The sequence below is a fragment of the Dermacentor andersoni genome, chromosome 4 (genome assembly GCF_023375885.2).
Source record: "Dermacentor andersoni chromosome 4, qqDerAnde1_hic_scaffold, whole genome shotgun sequence".
Classification (NCBI taxonomy): domain Eukaryota; kingdom Metazoa; phylum Arthropoda; class Arachnida; order Ixodida; family Ixodidae; genus Dermacentor; species Dermacentor andersoni.
In genome coordinates, this window is record NC_092817.1 from 4904924 (window position 1) to 4921597 (window position 16674).

Sequence of the window (16674 nt, forward strand, 5' to 3'; positions counted from 1 at the left end):
GTTTTCACAAGAGGACTGTTGTCGTTTTGTTTACGGGCCAAGGTCCTTTACAAAAAAAACTTTTCTTTGACCGGGTCCCCCTATCTGCTTGTCATTCCTGCAGCTCTTCGTACGGAAGTACTTCAAGCTTGCCACAACGAGGTGACTTCTGGTCACTTAGGCTACACGCGAACATTGGCCAGAGTGCAGCAAAGGTACTACTGGCCGAGACTTACCACTGCCGTGAAACATCACGTTCGCACTTGTCTCGACTGCCAGAGGTGCAAGTCGCCTCCGACGAAACCAGCCGGCCTCCTACAACCCGTCCAGGTCCCTCGAAGACCATTTGATCAAATCGGAATGGATATTTTGGGCCCACTCCCTACTTCTACTGCAGGCAATCGCTTTGTTATCGTCGCAATCGACTATCTCACACGTTACGCTGAAACAAAGGCAATCCAGAACAGCACAGCAGCTGAGGTAGCGCACTTTTTCATTGAGCATGTGGTGTTGCGACACGGTGCGCCAACCGTCGTAATAACCGACCGAGGAACCGCATTTACGGCTGCACTTTTAGATCACGTCTTGCTGCTAAGTGGAACGGCCCATCGAAAGTCCACCGCCTACCATCCACAAACCAATAGGTTAACAGAGCACTTAGACAAAACAATTGAAGACATGCTCTCCGTGTACGTGGATGTTGATCATAAAAATTGGGACGACATCCTACCTTACATCACCTTTGCATATAACACGGCGAAACAAGAGACGACGCGCGTGACTCCGTTCTCACTTGTTCACGGACGGGATGTACGAACGATGCTGGATGCGATGCTTCCACACGACTTTGACGACACTGATACGGAAGCCGATGTATTTACGCAACGCGCAGAAGAAGCTCGGCAGCTCGCGAGCTTGTGGATCTGCCAGCAGCAAGGCTACGACGCAGGCCGCTACGATCTTCACCGTAGAATAGTTACCTATGAAGTCGGCGACAGAGTGTGGGTTTGGACACCCATACGGAAACGAGGCCTCTCCGAGAAACTGTTAAGGTGATACTTTGGACCATATCGGGTATTGCAGCGCCTCAGTGATGTCACCTACGAGGTCGTTCCCGATAATCCCAACTGTACGCGGCGCCGCACAAACCGTCCTGAACTCGTGCATGTTGTGCGCATGAAGCCGTATGTGAGCGAATGACTATGCTAGCGGCCTTTACTTTCCGCAAGTGACATTTCTTGTTTAGCATCGGGACGATGCTCTCGTAGAGAGGGACAAATGACGCGTGTATTCTATGCAGACGACGACGACGATGGGAGCACTAGTGGACTCCGCCTATAGTGGGTCAGAGTGAGATTGGTTGATGACGAAGAAGACGTGTCTCTGCTCTGTTTGTTTTTGAACAGATTGTCCTGTTGTTCGTGAAGAACGTCTCCCTGTGTTCTGTTCGCGTTGTACCGCGACAATATGCAGGGAAGAACCACAGCCTTTATTCGACTTCTTAATTTATTCTCTTCAGCACCAATCAGGTGACAACACCATGATGGTTTCATCCACAAGGTACACAACCGCTTTGCAATCTACTAAAGTTGGCAAATACCTATTCAACAGAGATAATACTAATTTGAGGAGGTGCTGCTAGAGGCCACTGTACAACATAACTTCCCCCTTGATGAAGGAATTTCCTGGTTATACGTTGTTTAAGGAGACTGATAAATGCATCTTTATATGCATGATAGCTCATGTAATCCAAGAAATTGCTGGCGGAAGGATGGGTCGGAGTGAGTCTGTTCAAATCAATAATTGGCACTAACATTCAAGAGTTCCGAGTTACCCTACATTGAAAATGCACATGATTATGACGAAACCACAGCGCCAGTTTTGAATTAACTGGGAGTTCAAATTATTCCTGTGGATGCCTTTAATACTAAAGCTTCGATCTTTGTGCTCCCACATAGGCTAAGCTAAGGGAACATTAAAAAAATTTACTGATAGTGGGATGGGTATTTGTTGGTGCACTGTCATGACTATGGTTGCGAACTGCGTGTTCTACAAGACTGGAGATAAAGACACATGGGAGATCATGGAAGTTAGTTTGATTGTAAAAGCTGGCACTGACTGTGTCAGTGCTGTATCGACAGGACTGCACGTGCAATTGTTTTGGCTTGTCTTGCTTCCATGGCTCGTTTGTCTTATTTAGATCAAAACAGATCACCCCAACTAGCCCAAAAGTCAATTCTCCTTTCTTTATGCTGGTTTCATCTACATTTGACTTTTAATTTAATTTGAACACACTGAAGAGTTCCTACAAGAAAACATATGTTGGCTATAGAAGGAAAACTTTAGTGTGCCGTCAACCCTGCCCTTCTGACGTGGAAAACTAGATGCCGCCGTTCCCGGGGTACAAACTGCGTTGTCGTCGAAAAATTCAGGTCCTCGAATTTCATCAGCAAATCTCATCGCAGTTTTTGTGGATGGCTTTCGTACCCTTGCGCTTGTGGACACTGGTGCTGCCATATCAGTGATAGATGCCGCTTGCTTAGGAAGGTTACCACAACATTGAAGGGATTGTCTCTCTGTACCTCCAGCACGCACCATATTGAGCCGTCAGCCTCCTGCACAGCCTGTGTCGCTCAAGATGTGTATCCCACTGAGTTTCTTGCGCTACTGGCCTGTTCACATGATGTCATTCTCAGTTGGGATTTTCTCTCTCGCCATCATGCTGTTATTGACTGTGCTCGTGCTGAGGGGGTGTTCTCTGCATTGTGTTCCGCGTCGTCTGAACCTATGTTAGAAAAGTTTTGACTACCATTAAAAGCCTATCAAAGTACAGTGGGCACCGTTCACATAAAGCCAACGGTTATTTATTTATTTGTGGCCACATTTGGTTTCTGTGAAACCAGGGTGTCTACCAGCTGGGAAAACCGGGAATTCTCAGGGATTCTGTGTAGTCTGAAAATACTCAGGGGAAACTCTGGGAATTTGTACTTCTATCAGAGAAAATTAGCTGTCATTTTATTGAAAGCAGATGAATCCTGGCTCGAGTGAAAGAGAGGAATCATAATGAGTTGTCTTTGACGCCGTTTCGTCGGGGCTTCGACACAAGTTGTTTTGGATTTACATTTGATATTGACCGCACCGTTGCACACCGCACAAAAGCTGTTACAGAACTCCCCTTAAAGGCTTCATTGTGAAACTGCTGTTTCTTTTATGCGAAGCATATTACTAGAGCTCAACCCAGCTCCTCAGGCGCGGCGGTGTCGCCTTCAATGCCACGTGACACCGTGACGTCACGACAGAGGAGAAACGGGGCTCCAACTGCGCTTTTTCTAGGTGGCTTTGGCTCAACTCTTGCAAGATGGGCTGGGTGGGAATCGAACCAGGGTCTCCGGAGTGTGAGACGGAGACGCTACCACTGAGCCACGAGTACGATGCTTCGAAGCGGTACAAAAGCGCCTCTAGTGAATGCGGTGTTGCCTTAGAAACGAGCTGTTTCTAAGGCTCAGGCGTGCGTCGCTTGCTCAGGCGCACATTTCGTTGCCGCGCCGAACGCTGCGTTGCTCGACGCTCACCGCGTCCAATGCGGGGCGCGTAGTCGCTGCGCCGTAGCCCATTGTCTTGCACCCCTTGGCGGGTCGACGGGAACGCTGTCGCGTTCCACTCTTGAAGGCGAAGCAGAGTAACGCATGAGTTGTTTCTTCTACTAGCCGAACCAAATATAGCCAAGCAACAGCAGTTCACCAGGCTAAACAGTGGTTCAACAACTAAAATAAAGGCTAGTATGCTTCGCATCCTGGGCTTAACCTTAGCTAAGCCACAGCCATTTTTTTTGCCATGACCGCAGGTCCGAAACTGCATTAATCAAAGCCAACACCGCCGTTTTGATTATCTCGCCTCGAACCGGCGCTCTCGCATGCAGATCCGCTGGCAGCCGTAGCCATCACCTCGGAAACGCGACGCTTAGATGCTTCGACGTTCGCTATTAAGGTTCTTGCCATTAAGTGCCGTGTTTTTCATTGAAAGAATTGGCCGTTGCAGCAATGGCACCGACTCCGCCTCTAATTATCGCGATTGCCTTCGAAGCTTGGAAAGCACGGCGCGTTGCATAATGCTGGTTCCCGAAAGGCAGCTTCGCCTTAGCATAACGGCGAAGCATGCGTGAAGTATTGCAGTGAAGCTTAGCAAGCGTGGGAAGGGGCAATTGTCACGGGACACTGTACATATTCTCCAATTATACACGCGCGCACCTGCCGTCTCCTGTCACAGTACGAGCACCGATATGCCAACTAAGTGTACTGGTAGGCCTTCAGAGATTTTTCGAACGTTCGTGTGGCGATTTGAGTCCTTAGGGGCAGTAAAAGACATGCATTCATTTTTTCGGACTGCCGGATTTTTCGGAAGTTTTAGCGGCCCCTAGAGAGGCCGAAAAATTGGACATTCACTGTACAACTGATCAAGAAGATGCTTCAAAGGGCCCGTGGTGCGGGCGCAGGGTAGACCGAGGACGAGAATATAAAGGACCGTTGCACTAAGGAATGATTGGGAATTGAACTGTGCCGCCTCTTCTTCGAAGGTGCCTGAGCTCAAAAAGGAAAGCGTTGGCTGACGCCGAGGTGCAGCTTACCCGATCCAAACCAAGATAAGCTCTTTAAAGCAGTGAAATGCAACACTGAGGCATTGTGCATGCACTGAGAGTATGTCGGGACAGTTGAGGTTGACTTTCCAGCTGCTCGGAGAATCTCACTTGTGACGCAGTTCGGGCCTAATACCAACGAACTTGCTAGCAGTTGATAGAAATAGCTCATTTTCGAAAATATTTGCGTCTGTAGTATCTGTTTTTATTTGTATTTTAATATGTTCGACTCGATTTGCAGTGGGCTTTACCAATTTTTTTCAAATATGTTTTATTCACTGTGCATTTTAGTACCCCTCTCTTCAGTTTTCTATTTTGAATAAAATAAACATTACTCCTTGCTATTAAAACTGGATTAAGTTGTTTTTTTATTTTTTAACATGCTTACTAGAGAGTGACAGCATAGGGCGTCTTGGTGTCAGCCCATCTTGACATAAAGTTCTGTGTGACAAAGGGAATTTTGCAAAGGCACTCAGGGAAAACTTGGGAAACTTGGGGAACTTGAAAATGTCAACTTGGTGGGCACCCTGGAAGCCCTTATGGGTCTCCTTTGTAGCTTTATCTTACAGTCAGGTACTTGACAATTTTCCCCTTTCGCAAGCTTTCCTCCATCTTGCAGGCATCTCCAGCACTTATTTGCCATAATTTAACAGTATTCTGCGAAGTCAAACAAATAACCCCTATTCTTCATCTGCCTGTATTTCACTCATGTTGAGCTCTACCAAATTGCTCCAAAACAAACAATTAATGATCCAAACCTGCTCCAAAGTGCCAAATTTGCTGCTCTCAGAGCTGCTTCAGAACTCTTAGTTGCTTCCATCCCTGTAGGGACTTTTTGTTTTGACAACTACTACACTTGTGGCGCATCAAATTCAAGCTGAACAAGAGTAATAACACTGGGAGTGGCAAGAAGTGAATGGAAAGCTCAAAGCGGGTGCAGATTTGTGTGGCTTGCCTTTGTTCACGCAATTGTGGCACATGCTGAACTGAATGCAAGTTTTTGTAACTGGCACTTGCAGTAGGTTAGAATACAAATGCATTTTTTTATTGCGATAGCAACTATGTGGACAGTCCAGACACATTTTTGCCATTGGTGTTGCTGTGACGTTGCATATAAAGTCCAAGGGCGATAACACCATCGCTGTGTGCCATATGCTGCATGTGCGAGTGAAAGCTTGCCAAATGGAGACTCCGATCGTGGCTCAATCTTGCGTGCGTAACGGAGGTAAGTTTGGAGGAAGCGAGCAGTCTTCCGTAGCGCGTGAGGCACTGGGGGGGGTTGTACTCTGGCAGCAACTGTGTGTGCGTGGTAGCGGCGGACTGTATTGTGAAAGCGATCAGCATTAGGGGCAGAGTCTAGGTGCGCCGATGGTTCATACCTTCGCGCATGCTTTGTTCTCGCCACCCAGTTTGCGTTGAAGTGATAGACAACATGAAGGTCACTTCGCTCACTGCTGCTGCCGCATTTGCTCACACCAGTGTTTTGACAGCGAATGTCCACAGTCATAGAGTGTGATGTGTTCATGTTTGCCTGTGCATGCTGACACCATGCTTGTTAATTTAGTTAATAAGCGAATGTTTACAAGTTTAAACGGACAATAAAACTACTTTACTTACTTTGTTTAGGTGTCAAATAATTTGCCATCGCAATCGATACTTCACCTTCCGGGCGAAACTGACTTTTTGTTTCTTTCTTTTAGATTGTCAAGGACTGTTCTCCTAAACCAGTGCCATATTTTAACATATTGGTGAGCACACCGGATAATAATCAGTCTGGCTGGGTAGTTACCAAGACAATTCGAGACTTCCACTGCCTCCGCCAAAGGCTCCTGCTGGCAAGTACAGGCACTTGCTTTTTCTTGTCTCACCAAAGGAAATAGCCTCAGTTAGATTGTGTTGTAATAAAAAATTTATCACCACAGATGTGCCCTGACCTCAAGCAAGTAAGCTTGCCATCTGCTAGCAAACCTCGCTTCCGCAGCTATGACCAAGCCTTTTTGGACAAGACGCAGCCAACCTTGCAGCGGTTCCTTGATGTAAGAGTTCTGCAATTTTGCAGTGACGCTCTTAGTGCAGGTAGAAGCACTTGAAAATGTTTAGTGTATGTTTTTCTGGCGTCCTGAGAGAACTAAGTGATGCACACAGTTTGATGCAGCTGGAAGGGATGGCGTCCACATTACTGGTGATGTGTGGTAAAAGGTTCAAGCGTATGCGCTAAGTAGGGGCTAAGTGAAAATTATTGGATACTCGTTTTCTGCCTCATAAGAAGTGTTACATGAAATACTTCATAAGTTCACCTGATGTCCTGGGAGAACCAAATATGACAGCAACATTATATTTAGAAAAGGTGGAAGGCATGTTATAGGTGATGTAATGTACAGCAAAAGTTTAAAGTTTGTGGTGCTTTGGAGATAATTACTAAAACTAAATGTTTGTTTTTATATGAAGCGCATACTTTGTTTGCCCAGTATTCTGGGAGAACTATACACGCCACCAATATTCAATTTGCATGGGAAGAAATGTTGGGGGTGATGTATAATGAAAATTTATACTGTGTAGGTTATTCTGGGTAAGCCGTTAAGGAAGATGCAAGCATTTAGGAGCATTGCATGCATTTTTTATGAACTGTGTAATATTTTCCCAGTGTCCTGGAAGAACTGAACATAGCACATAGTTTTTAGTTTATATTTGGAAGGTATAGGTGGCATCTAACCATTGATGTGCAACAAAAGTTTAAAGAGTGTCAACGAATCGCAGTCTTTGCAAAAAATATTACTTATACCAGTGCTCAAAAGCATTATACAGCTGTTATGCGCTGTATGTTCCAGTGTCCTGCGAGAACAGAATGTGGCATCGAGTTCACACTTGTGGAAAATTGGCGGAATGTTGCGGCAGTGTGTTGCCACAGTATAAAATTCATGGATTAATTATGGGGTCTTCAGTAAATCAATTATACAGGTGATCCTAGGCTTTTTAACAGCACCTTACAAGCAATCTAGTAAGTTTTTCCATTGTCCTGGGAGGCCTGCAGTTGGAATAGAGTTCATGGTTGGAAAAAAGGGGCTATGTTGCGGGTGATGTGGGAACAAAGCTTAACCCTGTAAGCGGGTTGCACCTGGCCTAGCTCCTACTTAGGTGCTGCAGGCAATGTCTAGCTTCCTACAACACACACACATCTTGGTGCTACCGATGTCAGATGCACACTGGTGCCTGGGTGTAAACACGACCACACGCAGTTATAACAAGCCAAATGCTTTATTGGGTATGCATAACAAGATGCGCTAGCTTCTGGCATGTTTGATAAACGGGCAGGAAGCAGGCTAGCTAGAAGTGGGAATATTCACTTGATGCTGCAGCCCCCGGTTTTCATTGTCGCTTGGTGTTCTCGGTTGTGGTTCTTGGAAGACGGCAATTCCAGCTCCTTCCACTCAAGTCGATCTCTTGCAGTCGTTTCCTCCGGCACCCTTTAGAGTGAAGCTGTATGACTCATATCCCATGGTTGCTTCGTCTCTGTCAACAGAATAGTCACCACAGTGACAGAAAACCATTCCATCAATTGAAGCACAAAGTGTCTATGTTCACTGGAATTGCACATGTAAGACCCACTCCAGTATTCGTTTCAATAAAGAAAAGCACCAGACAAGCATCAAAACCACATAATAGATAAGGCACGTTCGAATGAAGTGGCAACTGTAGCATACGAAGCAGGGAGTGACATCACTGCGCTTTTATATATAAAAGAAGAACCCGTCTAGCAACTAATTTCATTTGTGTTGTGATAGCGCTATACGAAGGCCATGCGTAGTTAGGACTCCCGAAGAGCAGTGTGAATACGATGAGTGATGAAGGGAACAGGAACGTCAGTATGCACAACGGTGTCGTGTTCATTTAATTGTCTTGCTGTCAAGCATTTCATGCAGTGCATTGCTTAATAATTTAAGGCTACGTCACATTGGTCTATTGGATCAAGTGATACCACAGCTTCGCTGACCAACCACCTTCACAGCGGGGATTGGAGCCCAACTTTTACAGCGAAGCTGTTAGCCTCTAGTTGGTTGGCATTTTTTGTATCCACATTCCTCAGCAAAAATGTAGGCTGATCCTGGTAGCAATGCAGGGCCAGGAGGCAGTGACTTGTACCCCCGTAAAGCAGAGGCTTCAAGCAGTCGGAAAGTGGAGCGAACAATGCATACATTCTTTGGAATCACACATACAACCTACAGAAGGTCATACGTTTCAATAAAGTACAAGCATAAAACAATAATCAGAACCACATAATTGATCAGGTGCTCCTAATAACAATGCAAAGCAAGTAGTCCTCCCCACATACGTTTCCCAGTAAAGATTACTGCTGCGCAAGCTTCCTTGCTGATGGCAGCTTGCACAATGTTGGGAGGGATGTCCCTAGCATTTTGTATATAAAAGAACCAGCCTAGCAACTGATTTCAACCTTGTTTCAGTGCCACTATTGGCGGCGGCATGCTGTCAAAATTATCATCACACCCATTACTCTAAATTACCATTACTACCATCACTCTAAAGCAGTAAAGCATTACAACCCCCCTCAGCAGTTGTAGTGTTGTTTTCAACAGCTTCACTGCACATCTGCTTTCGCAGGGCCGGGATGGCAAGTCAAATTTTTTTCAGGTGGCAGTCTTCTCTACGAGAACTCCAAGAACGAGGGTAGAGAGGTAGTCGGGTGAGGGTATGTTGGCGCAACTTGCGGCGAGAGAAGCAATGGATTTGTGCCATTTCCCACAACTCTTTGCGGTCATGTGCAATTACCGAATTTGCGGTCATTCCTGTCAAGAACTGTTTCGCGCATTTAGATGCCAAGCAGAAAGAGCGCTCAGGTAATTGAACGCATGTTAAGTGATTCATTTCAGAAAACTTTCTTATTTTAGAGGCTCTCAGCAGTACTTGAGCACTGTGCGGTAGCATTTGAAGCACTCTCCCAGGTGGAAGCCAATATTTTCACAGTAGACCTGTAGGGCCCTCATAGTCACTGTCTTCTGAAGTGCTCTCATTCGAGGACATTTGCTCACCATTTGAAGGTGAATTATTGTTACGGGAAAGAAGAAGCGTACGTCTATATACAGATGGCTTTTAATGGCTGAGCCATAGTAAGGGCCATAGTATAGCGGGAGGAGTTTCTCTGAAAGATTAACACGCCGAGATGGAGACCAAACCAGCACATGAGCACCTGTTTTCTATACCATGTCGTGATGGCGCTGATTGCAACACCACTTCTGGCATGTCTGTGAGGCAGACAGACAGGCAGGCGATCTGGCGTGCTTGGGTTGCTGTGGCTATGACATCACGAGTGTACTTTGTCGGCGAGTCGAGTGTAGTCGAAAACAGAGTCTTGAAAGGCTAGGTCAGCTCATGGCCGAATAGAAGGTAGAAGTGTGAGTAGCCAGTTGTGTCATGGCACAAGGAATTGTAAGCAAACGTGACAAGTGGTAGAGCAGTGTCCCAGTCGCGATGATCGGAGGAAACATATATTGCAAGCATGTCGGTTATTGTGTGGTTCAGATGTTCGGTAAGACTGTTAGTTTGAGGATAGTATGTTGTAGTAAGCTTGTGTTTAGTAGCACTTGATCAAAGTAAGTTGTCGATGACTTTGGTAAGAAAGTGTCTTCCGTGATCGGCGAGAAGTTGACAAGGTGCGTTGTGGTGTGAGATAACATTGTGAATGAGAAGTCAGTGATTTCTATAGCACAACTAGTCAGTAGGGCTCTTGTAATGGCATAGCAGGTTGTGTAGTCCATAGCGACGGAAATCCACTTATTTCCATCATTTGATATTGCGGGGTTCTCACCCGTGCTCTTGGGACAAAGGAATGACAACACAGTAGTGCAAACAATCACAAGGGCATTTATTGCACCTTTCATTGATCAATGCCTGCTAGCCGAGTTGCTATCCCCAAAACATGCCGATGGGCGTGCGACAAATTGCGTAAGTCCGACTCAGCACGACCGGATTGCGAGCGAATATGTTCGCCCCATGCTAGACACCAACGCTTGGTCATTTGCGCGTACGGTCACGCGAACGGTGGCGTGTTCAAACGAGGCCTCGCGAGACGGTCTCGCAGAAGCATTGATCAGCGCACGCGTGGAACGTCCATGCCGCTTGCCGATCCCAAGCCAACGAGGAAGAGCCTTCTCCTTTTCACGCCCAAGTAACCCCGCTGTTAGGTGGCGTTAGCGGAGCAACACTCGCGCCATCTCTCCTACTACCCTGCAAGCGTACCTACCGCCGCAGTAAAACTACATGGCGAAGCCGGATTACAGGAGATGGGAACTATGCGAGAAAACAACATATCAGGGGATGCGTGAGAGTCGTGCATCCCCACAATGTATGGAATGGTCCGAGAAGATTAATGCCAATGCGGAAAAAAGGGTCAGTCGGTATATCCAGAGGCTGCAGCAGACAAGCAGGATGCACAGCTGGTCTTTTCCAGTGTTGACACAGCTCACATGTGGTGACATAGTGATGGATGGAGCGGTTTAGACAGAGTCAGAAAAAACGTCGCTGAATTCAGTCATAGGTCCTAGAGATGCCAAGGTGTCCCGCGGTGGGAACGTTGTGCAGTTGCTGGAGTACAGTCTGTCAATGGAATGATGGTTAGGAGCTCGGGCCCGTCGGGGTGCATGCTGCAGCAATACAAGGTGTCATGTGAAGGGTGTCAACATGTGAAGAGATGGGTCAGACAGGTCAGAGAGCAGGTGTTCGATAAGCTGCCATAACAATTCATCACATCATTGTTCTGTGCCAGTGTCTTTCAAGGCAGAAAGCGAGAGAATGCAGGTCGGTGCAGCATCCACTAAAACGTCCAGTGCGTCGACAAGATGATGAGACAGGCAGTCGGCATGCTGATGTAAACGACCAGACTTTTAGACCACAGTGTATGTGTATTCCTGAAGGCATAGGGCCCAGCAACCGAGGCATACGATGGGATCCTTGCGAGAAGAAAGTCAACAAAGGGCTTGGTGATCGGTTGCTGCTCGAAGTGGTCGACCATATTTGTAGGATTGGAACTTGCCCACTGCCCAAATGAGGGCGAGACACTCGTGCTCAGTAATAGAGGAATTGCACTTGGATGGAGAGAGGAGGTGGCTAGCATAGGTGATAACATGATTGTGCCCATGTTGGCATTGGGCTAAAATTACTCCGATGGCGTAGCCACTGGCATTAGTGCAAATTTCTGTCGGAGCAGAGGCGTCAAACTGGGCAAGAGCAGGAGGCGTGGTGAGTTGCATGATTAGGTGCAAGAAAGAAGTCACTGGTCCAGAGCCTCAACAGAAAGGGATGTCTTTCTTGAGGAGGTCACTCAGGGGACAGGCAGCTGACAGGGGATGGGGTGGGGCTTAGTGCCTGGCGAATTGACGAGATGTCCGAGTGTGGTTGTTTGGCAGTGACCGAAGTGTCACTTGGATGAGTTGAGCTGCAGACCAGCGGTGCGAAAAACAGAATAAAAAGATAAAAGGAATTCATGATGGGTTGCAAAAGTTGGAGAGAATACAATGTCATCCAAGTAGCATGAACAGATGGACCATTGCAAGCCACGCAAGAGCATGTCCATCATCCGCTCAAAGGTCGATGGGCATTGCACAAGCCAAAAGGCTGAGCTAATATAGGCTGTCAGGTGCGACGAATGCGGTCTTCTCACGATCCATTTCAGCCATGGAAATTTGCCAATATTCAGAGCGAAGGTCTGTCAATGAAAAATAAGTGGAACTGTGTGGAGACAATCCAGAGCATCATCAATGCATGGAAGGGGGCAGACATCTTTTTTTGGGATCATGTTTAAGTAACGATAGTCTACGCAGAATTGTCAGCCGTTATCCTTCTTCTTGACGAGGACATCAGGAGAAGGCCATGGGCTGGAAGAGTGTTCAATAATCCCTTTGGCAAGCACTTTGTCAACTTTGCTCTGGATAACTTGTCACTCAGAGGACGACACCCGGCATGGGTGTTGGTGAACAGGTGCTGCATCGCCGGTTTTTATGCGATGCTTCACGCCCGTAGTTTGACCCAAAGAGCAATCGTTCAGGTCGAAAATGTCGGAGTAGGACTCGAGGTCACGGAGCTCTGCGGCTTGTTGGATTGCGAGGTCCAGCACAATCATCTTTGCAAAGTTGTTGGGCAGGGTAGATGCAGAAGACGCGGAACGAATACTGGTCGAAAACGCCGCAATGGATAGAGCAGAAATATGGCACTTGCGGGAGGGTGACAACATGGCAAAAGACATGCCTCAAGGAAGTACTTGGGGGCACTGTCTGAAATTTAGGATGGGTAGACATCTATGATTCCCTGCTACAGAAACGATGGTGTGTGGGAAGGAGACATGGTGGGAAAGCAGGATTAAAGTCGCGGGAGTAAAGTCTTCATCAGGTACAGGTAGGCAGGCGAAGACAATGATGCAGGTTGCTGCTAGAGGTGGGTGATGAATAAAATCCGCAGAACAAATCTTGAGTTGGGGCTTGAGCAGGAAGGTCAATGGGAATAGGCAGGTTAAGTTATACAACACTGGCTGAACAGTCAATCAGAGCAGAATGGGTGGTCGAAAAGTCGAGTCTGAGGATCACATTGTGAAGGCACTGTCCGAGCACACCAAACAATATGGACGTGTGGTAGCCGGCGACACTGACACATGCAGTACACATACCAAGCACAGCCGGAGTTCCATGGTCGGCGATCTCGGGCAGTCGAATCAGAGCAGGAAGTACTTCAAACGCATCCTAAGCTCTACACTCGTGATGGAAATTTGCGCACCAGTGCCGTAACCAGCAAACCATCCACATCCAGAACGTTCCCATCAGTAGGCAAGGTCAGCAGACGAATTTCAGTCTGAGGTGCTAGAGCAGCATGGCCTCCAGGAGCTGCCCCAGTTAGCTGTCCCCAGCCCCGACAGTAAGTTGGGGATGGGGAGAGACACAGCTGGGGTGAACAGGAGCGGCGACTGTGTGGTTATGGTGAGCAGCTAGTCACAGTGGCTCGAGTGTTGTGAGGTGAACTCGGTGGAGGGTGCAGGCAGGCGAGGATTCAGTGGGGAGCGGCGGTAGGCGGGAAAGCTTGGTCAAGAGTGGACTGGCCAGGAACTTAGGCAGTGGCGAGAGATGTGGCCCACACATCCACAATTGGAGCAGATGGGTCTATCATCATGGGTGTGCTATTGGCCGGGCTGCTATAGCTCGGATAGGGATCATACTGGCTCTGGTAAGCAGGGACAGAGGCAGCAGACGAAACAAAGTCAGGACGGTTAGTGGAGCAGATGGACGGCAGACCCACACTGGCATGTTCTTGGCGAAAAACTTATTCGGTGAGGGACACGAGTGGCCGGGAATCTTCACAACCCTGCGTCCATGATTTGGCAGGAGACGCTGCTTCAATTTCTCGATGGACGATATGTGCCACGTTATTGGAGGAGGTGGGCTCACACGAAGACAAAAATCTTCGCACGTCGATGAAGCAGCGGTGTTAGGTCGACGTGTGAACTGCTGAACTATGCAGCGGCTCTTTGGGTCTTCAAAGCAGCAATATTCGTTAATGATGTCATAGACTGTTGTTATGCTCTTGTAAACAAGAAGGTTAAACGCGTTGTTGAAGATGCCTTTTAAAACGTGGCTGACTTTGTCTGCCTCTGCCGTATTATTATCCACCTTGCAGCATTGAGCTAGGACGTCCTGGATGTATGCCATGTAAGATTCAGTGGACGTCAGTGCACGGGTCCCAAGGTCCTTTTTAGCAGCACATTGGCGACCAACGGGCTGTCCAAACAAATTTCCAAGCTTGTGTTTGCACTGGTCCCAACTTGTAATCTCTTCTTCGCATGTCTCAAACAAGACCCATGCAGTTTTCTTTAGGTAGAATATAATGTTAGCCAGCATAAGCGTGTTATCCCACCTGTTGTGTGCGCTGACCTGTTCGTAATTCTGCAACCAGTCATCGACGACAACGTTGCCAATCCCAGAAAACATTCTACGGTCACGGGTCTGGGACAGGATGACTGTCGGTGGCGTCGACGGGGCCACAGTTGAAGACTATCCTTCGGATGGTATGGCAGCCAGGTTACATCCGCTGCGGCACTCCATCTTGTGCAAGTGACTACCCTGCACGTCCATCAGTATGTTACAGGAAGGAAGAAGTGTACGTTTACAGTCGAACCCACTTATAACGATACCGGTTTTAACAATACATTGGTTATAACAATGAGAAGCTGCTGCACTGTCAACTTTTGTATGTGTTCCATGGTGAAATAACCTGCTTACTACAATGCCCCGATTTCGCATTATCAGTTATAACGACAAAATCTGGCTGCTGGGTATCCGAGCCGAAAGGTAGTGAAATGCGAAATCCTTCAAAAGAAAAAAAATGAAAATGAAAAATTTGAGCCGCTGCAAGATGGGCCGCTGCTCCAACAGCCACCGCGCACTAGTTTTCCAGCCATCTCCATGCGCCTCCCTCCCCTTGCCCTTCCACCCCTCCAAATACGAATGGGCTGCGCCCATAGCTCTAAGCCGCCCCACCCTCCGAAACACGAATGGACCGCGTCAACTGCGCTGCTCGCAGGTTGCTCGCATGTTGCTCGCTGGCTCCTCATTCAGCACAGTTTTGCAAACAACCTAATCACTCGCGTTTGTCTTTGTTGGTTCCGTCGAAATTGTTCCTGGCCACACGGTTTCTCAGCCTCGTTTGAGCAACAGTTGGTTTGACTCACCGCAAAACGGAAGATGGCCGACGACGGCAGCGATGATGCGGTAGGGCAGGCTGCCTCAACGTTGTCCTCACAAGGGGTCCGGCAGATGATTCAGTCCCTCCGGCACTTCCTTTTTGCGAGGAACCTTCCGCTGCACTACATGGAGCACCTGGATGCCTTGGAGGATGTAGGCAAGCTTCGCGTAAAGCATGCAAGGCTGACGGACATAAGGTTTTCTCGTGCAAGCCAGTGAGAAGTGCGCGGCGAGATGCTTGTAGCGATCTCTCCTCGGCGTTTCTTCTAGATTTTTGAAGCTCACAGGCTGCCGCGGCAGCCTTCTCGCAATGTTTAAAACGCCCCTTTTGAGGCCACCAAAGCAATGCCTTGGCGGTGCTCGCATATCGCTTGCCACCCGTGACACCCTTTTGCAGTTGTTATAGCAGTGCCATTCTTTAATGCCGACAGCCACGGCATGTTACACGCGATCGGAGCTCCCAGGAAGCAGTTAAATGAGTGAACACAATCAGCAGCTGGATGGAGGAAGGTGCTGGGGAGGGGCACTGACCTCCCTGCTATTATAGTTCTCTCTCATCAGCTCTACCATCCCTCTATGTTGATTTTTTCATGCAACCCGGTTATAACAATTATTGGTTATAACGATGAAATTTTCATGGCACTTGAATATTGTTATAAGTGGGTTCGACTGTATTTACATATAGCTTTTAACCCTTTCAGGGTCAATTTTTTTCGCCATATGTGACTGCCCAAGGTCGATCTCTTTTTATTGCAGATTTAAATTCTTCAGAGGGACCTATTTAAAAAAAAAAAAAAAAAAACATCACCGCAATTTTTTCTCGGGGGACCATAAATTGAGAAAGAAATATTTTGCGTTTATATATACGTACTGTTTATTCATGAGCAACAACAATAAAAGGAAAACAAACTTGTAAGAATTAAAGATTTGATGCATTGTTATACAAATAGTTCAAGGCTTAGAAAATGCGCACACGAGAATATTTCACAAGTCTCAAATCTTCCTGCTCTTAGACTAATATTTACGTCCATAGCATAATCGAACTGCATAGGTGAGCGCACTCAAGAAAACTGTATGGTTGTGTGCCCGTCAGAAAAGCAAAACACGTGACAAACTTCTACTAATCCTTCATCCTATTGCCAACCAGAGAGAATTGGTTTTTGCGAGTCTCCAAAAAGAAAAAAAGAAGGACAGCGGCATCCTTCGCATATGCGCATCCCGGTGAGCATTAAATGAGCGAGTAACAGGCAATCACCCTTTGAGCGATTAGTAACGAGATATAGCCATCAGTTTTGTGAGCACAAGAAGCTGAAATTGCCCGTAGAA

General features: G+C 47.2%; 1 protein-coding gene across 1 annotated transcript in view; it reads left to right on the forward strand.

Moving 5' to 3' along the window:
* LOC126535916 (sorting nexin-25-like) overlaps window positions 1-16674 on the forward strand; it is a 92780-nt gene that overhangs the window by 54814 nt on the left and 21292 nt on the right. Inside the window, exons 16-17 of the mRNA XM_050182769.3 lie at window positions 6313-6447; window positions 6535-6648. Coding sequence (XP_050038726.1) covers window positions 6313-6447; window positions 6535-6648 — 249 coding nt within the window. The remainder of the gene's footprint in view (window positions 1-6312; window positions 6448-6534; window positions 6649-16674) is intronic.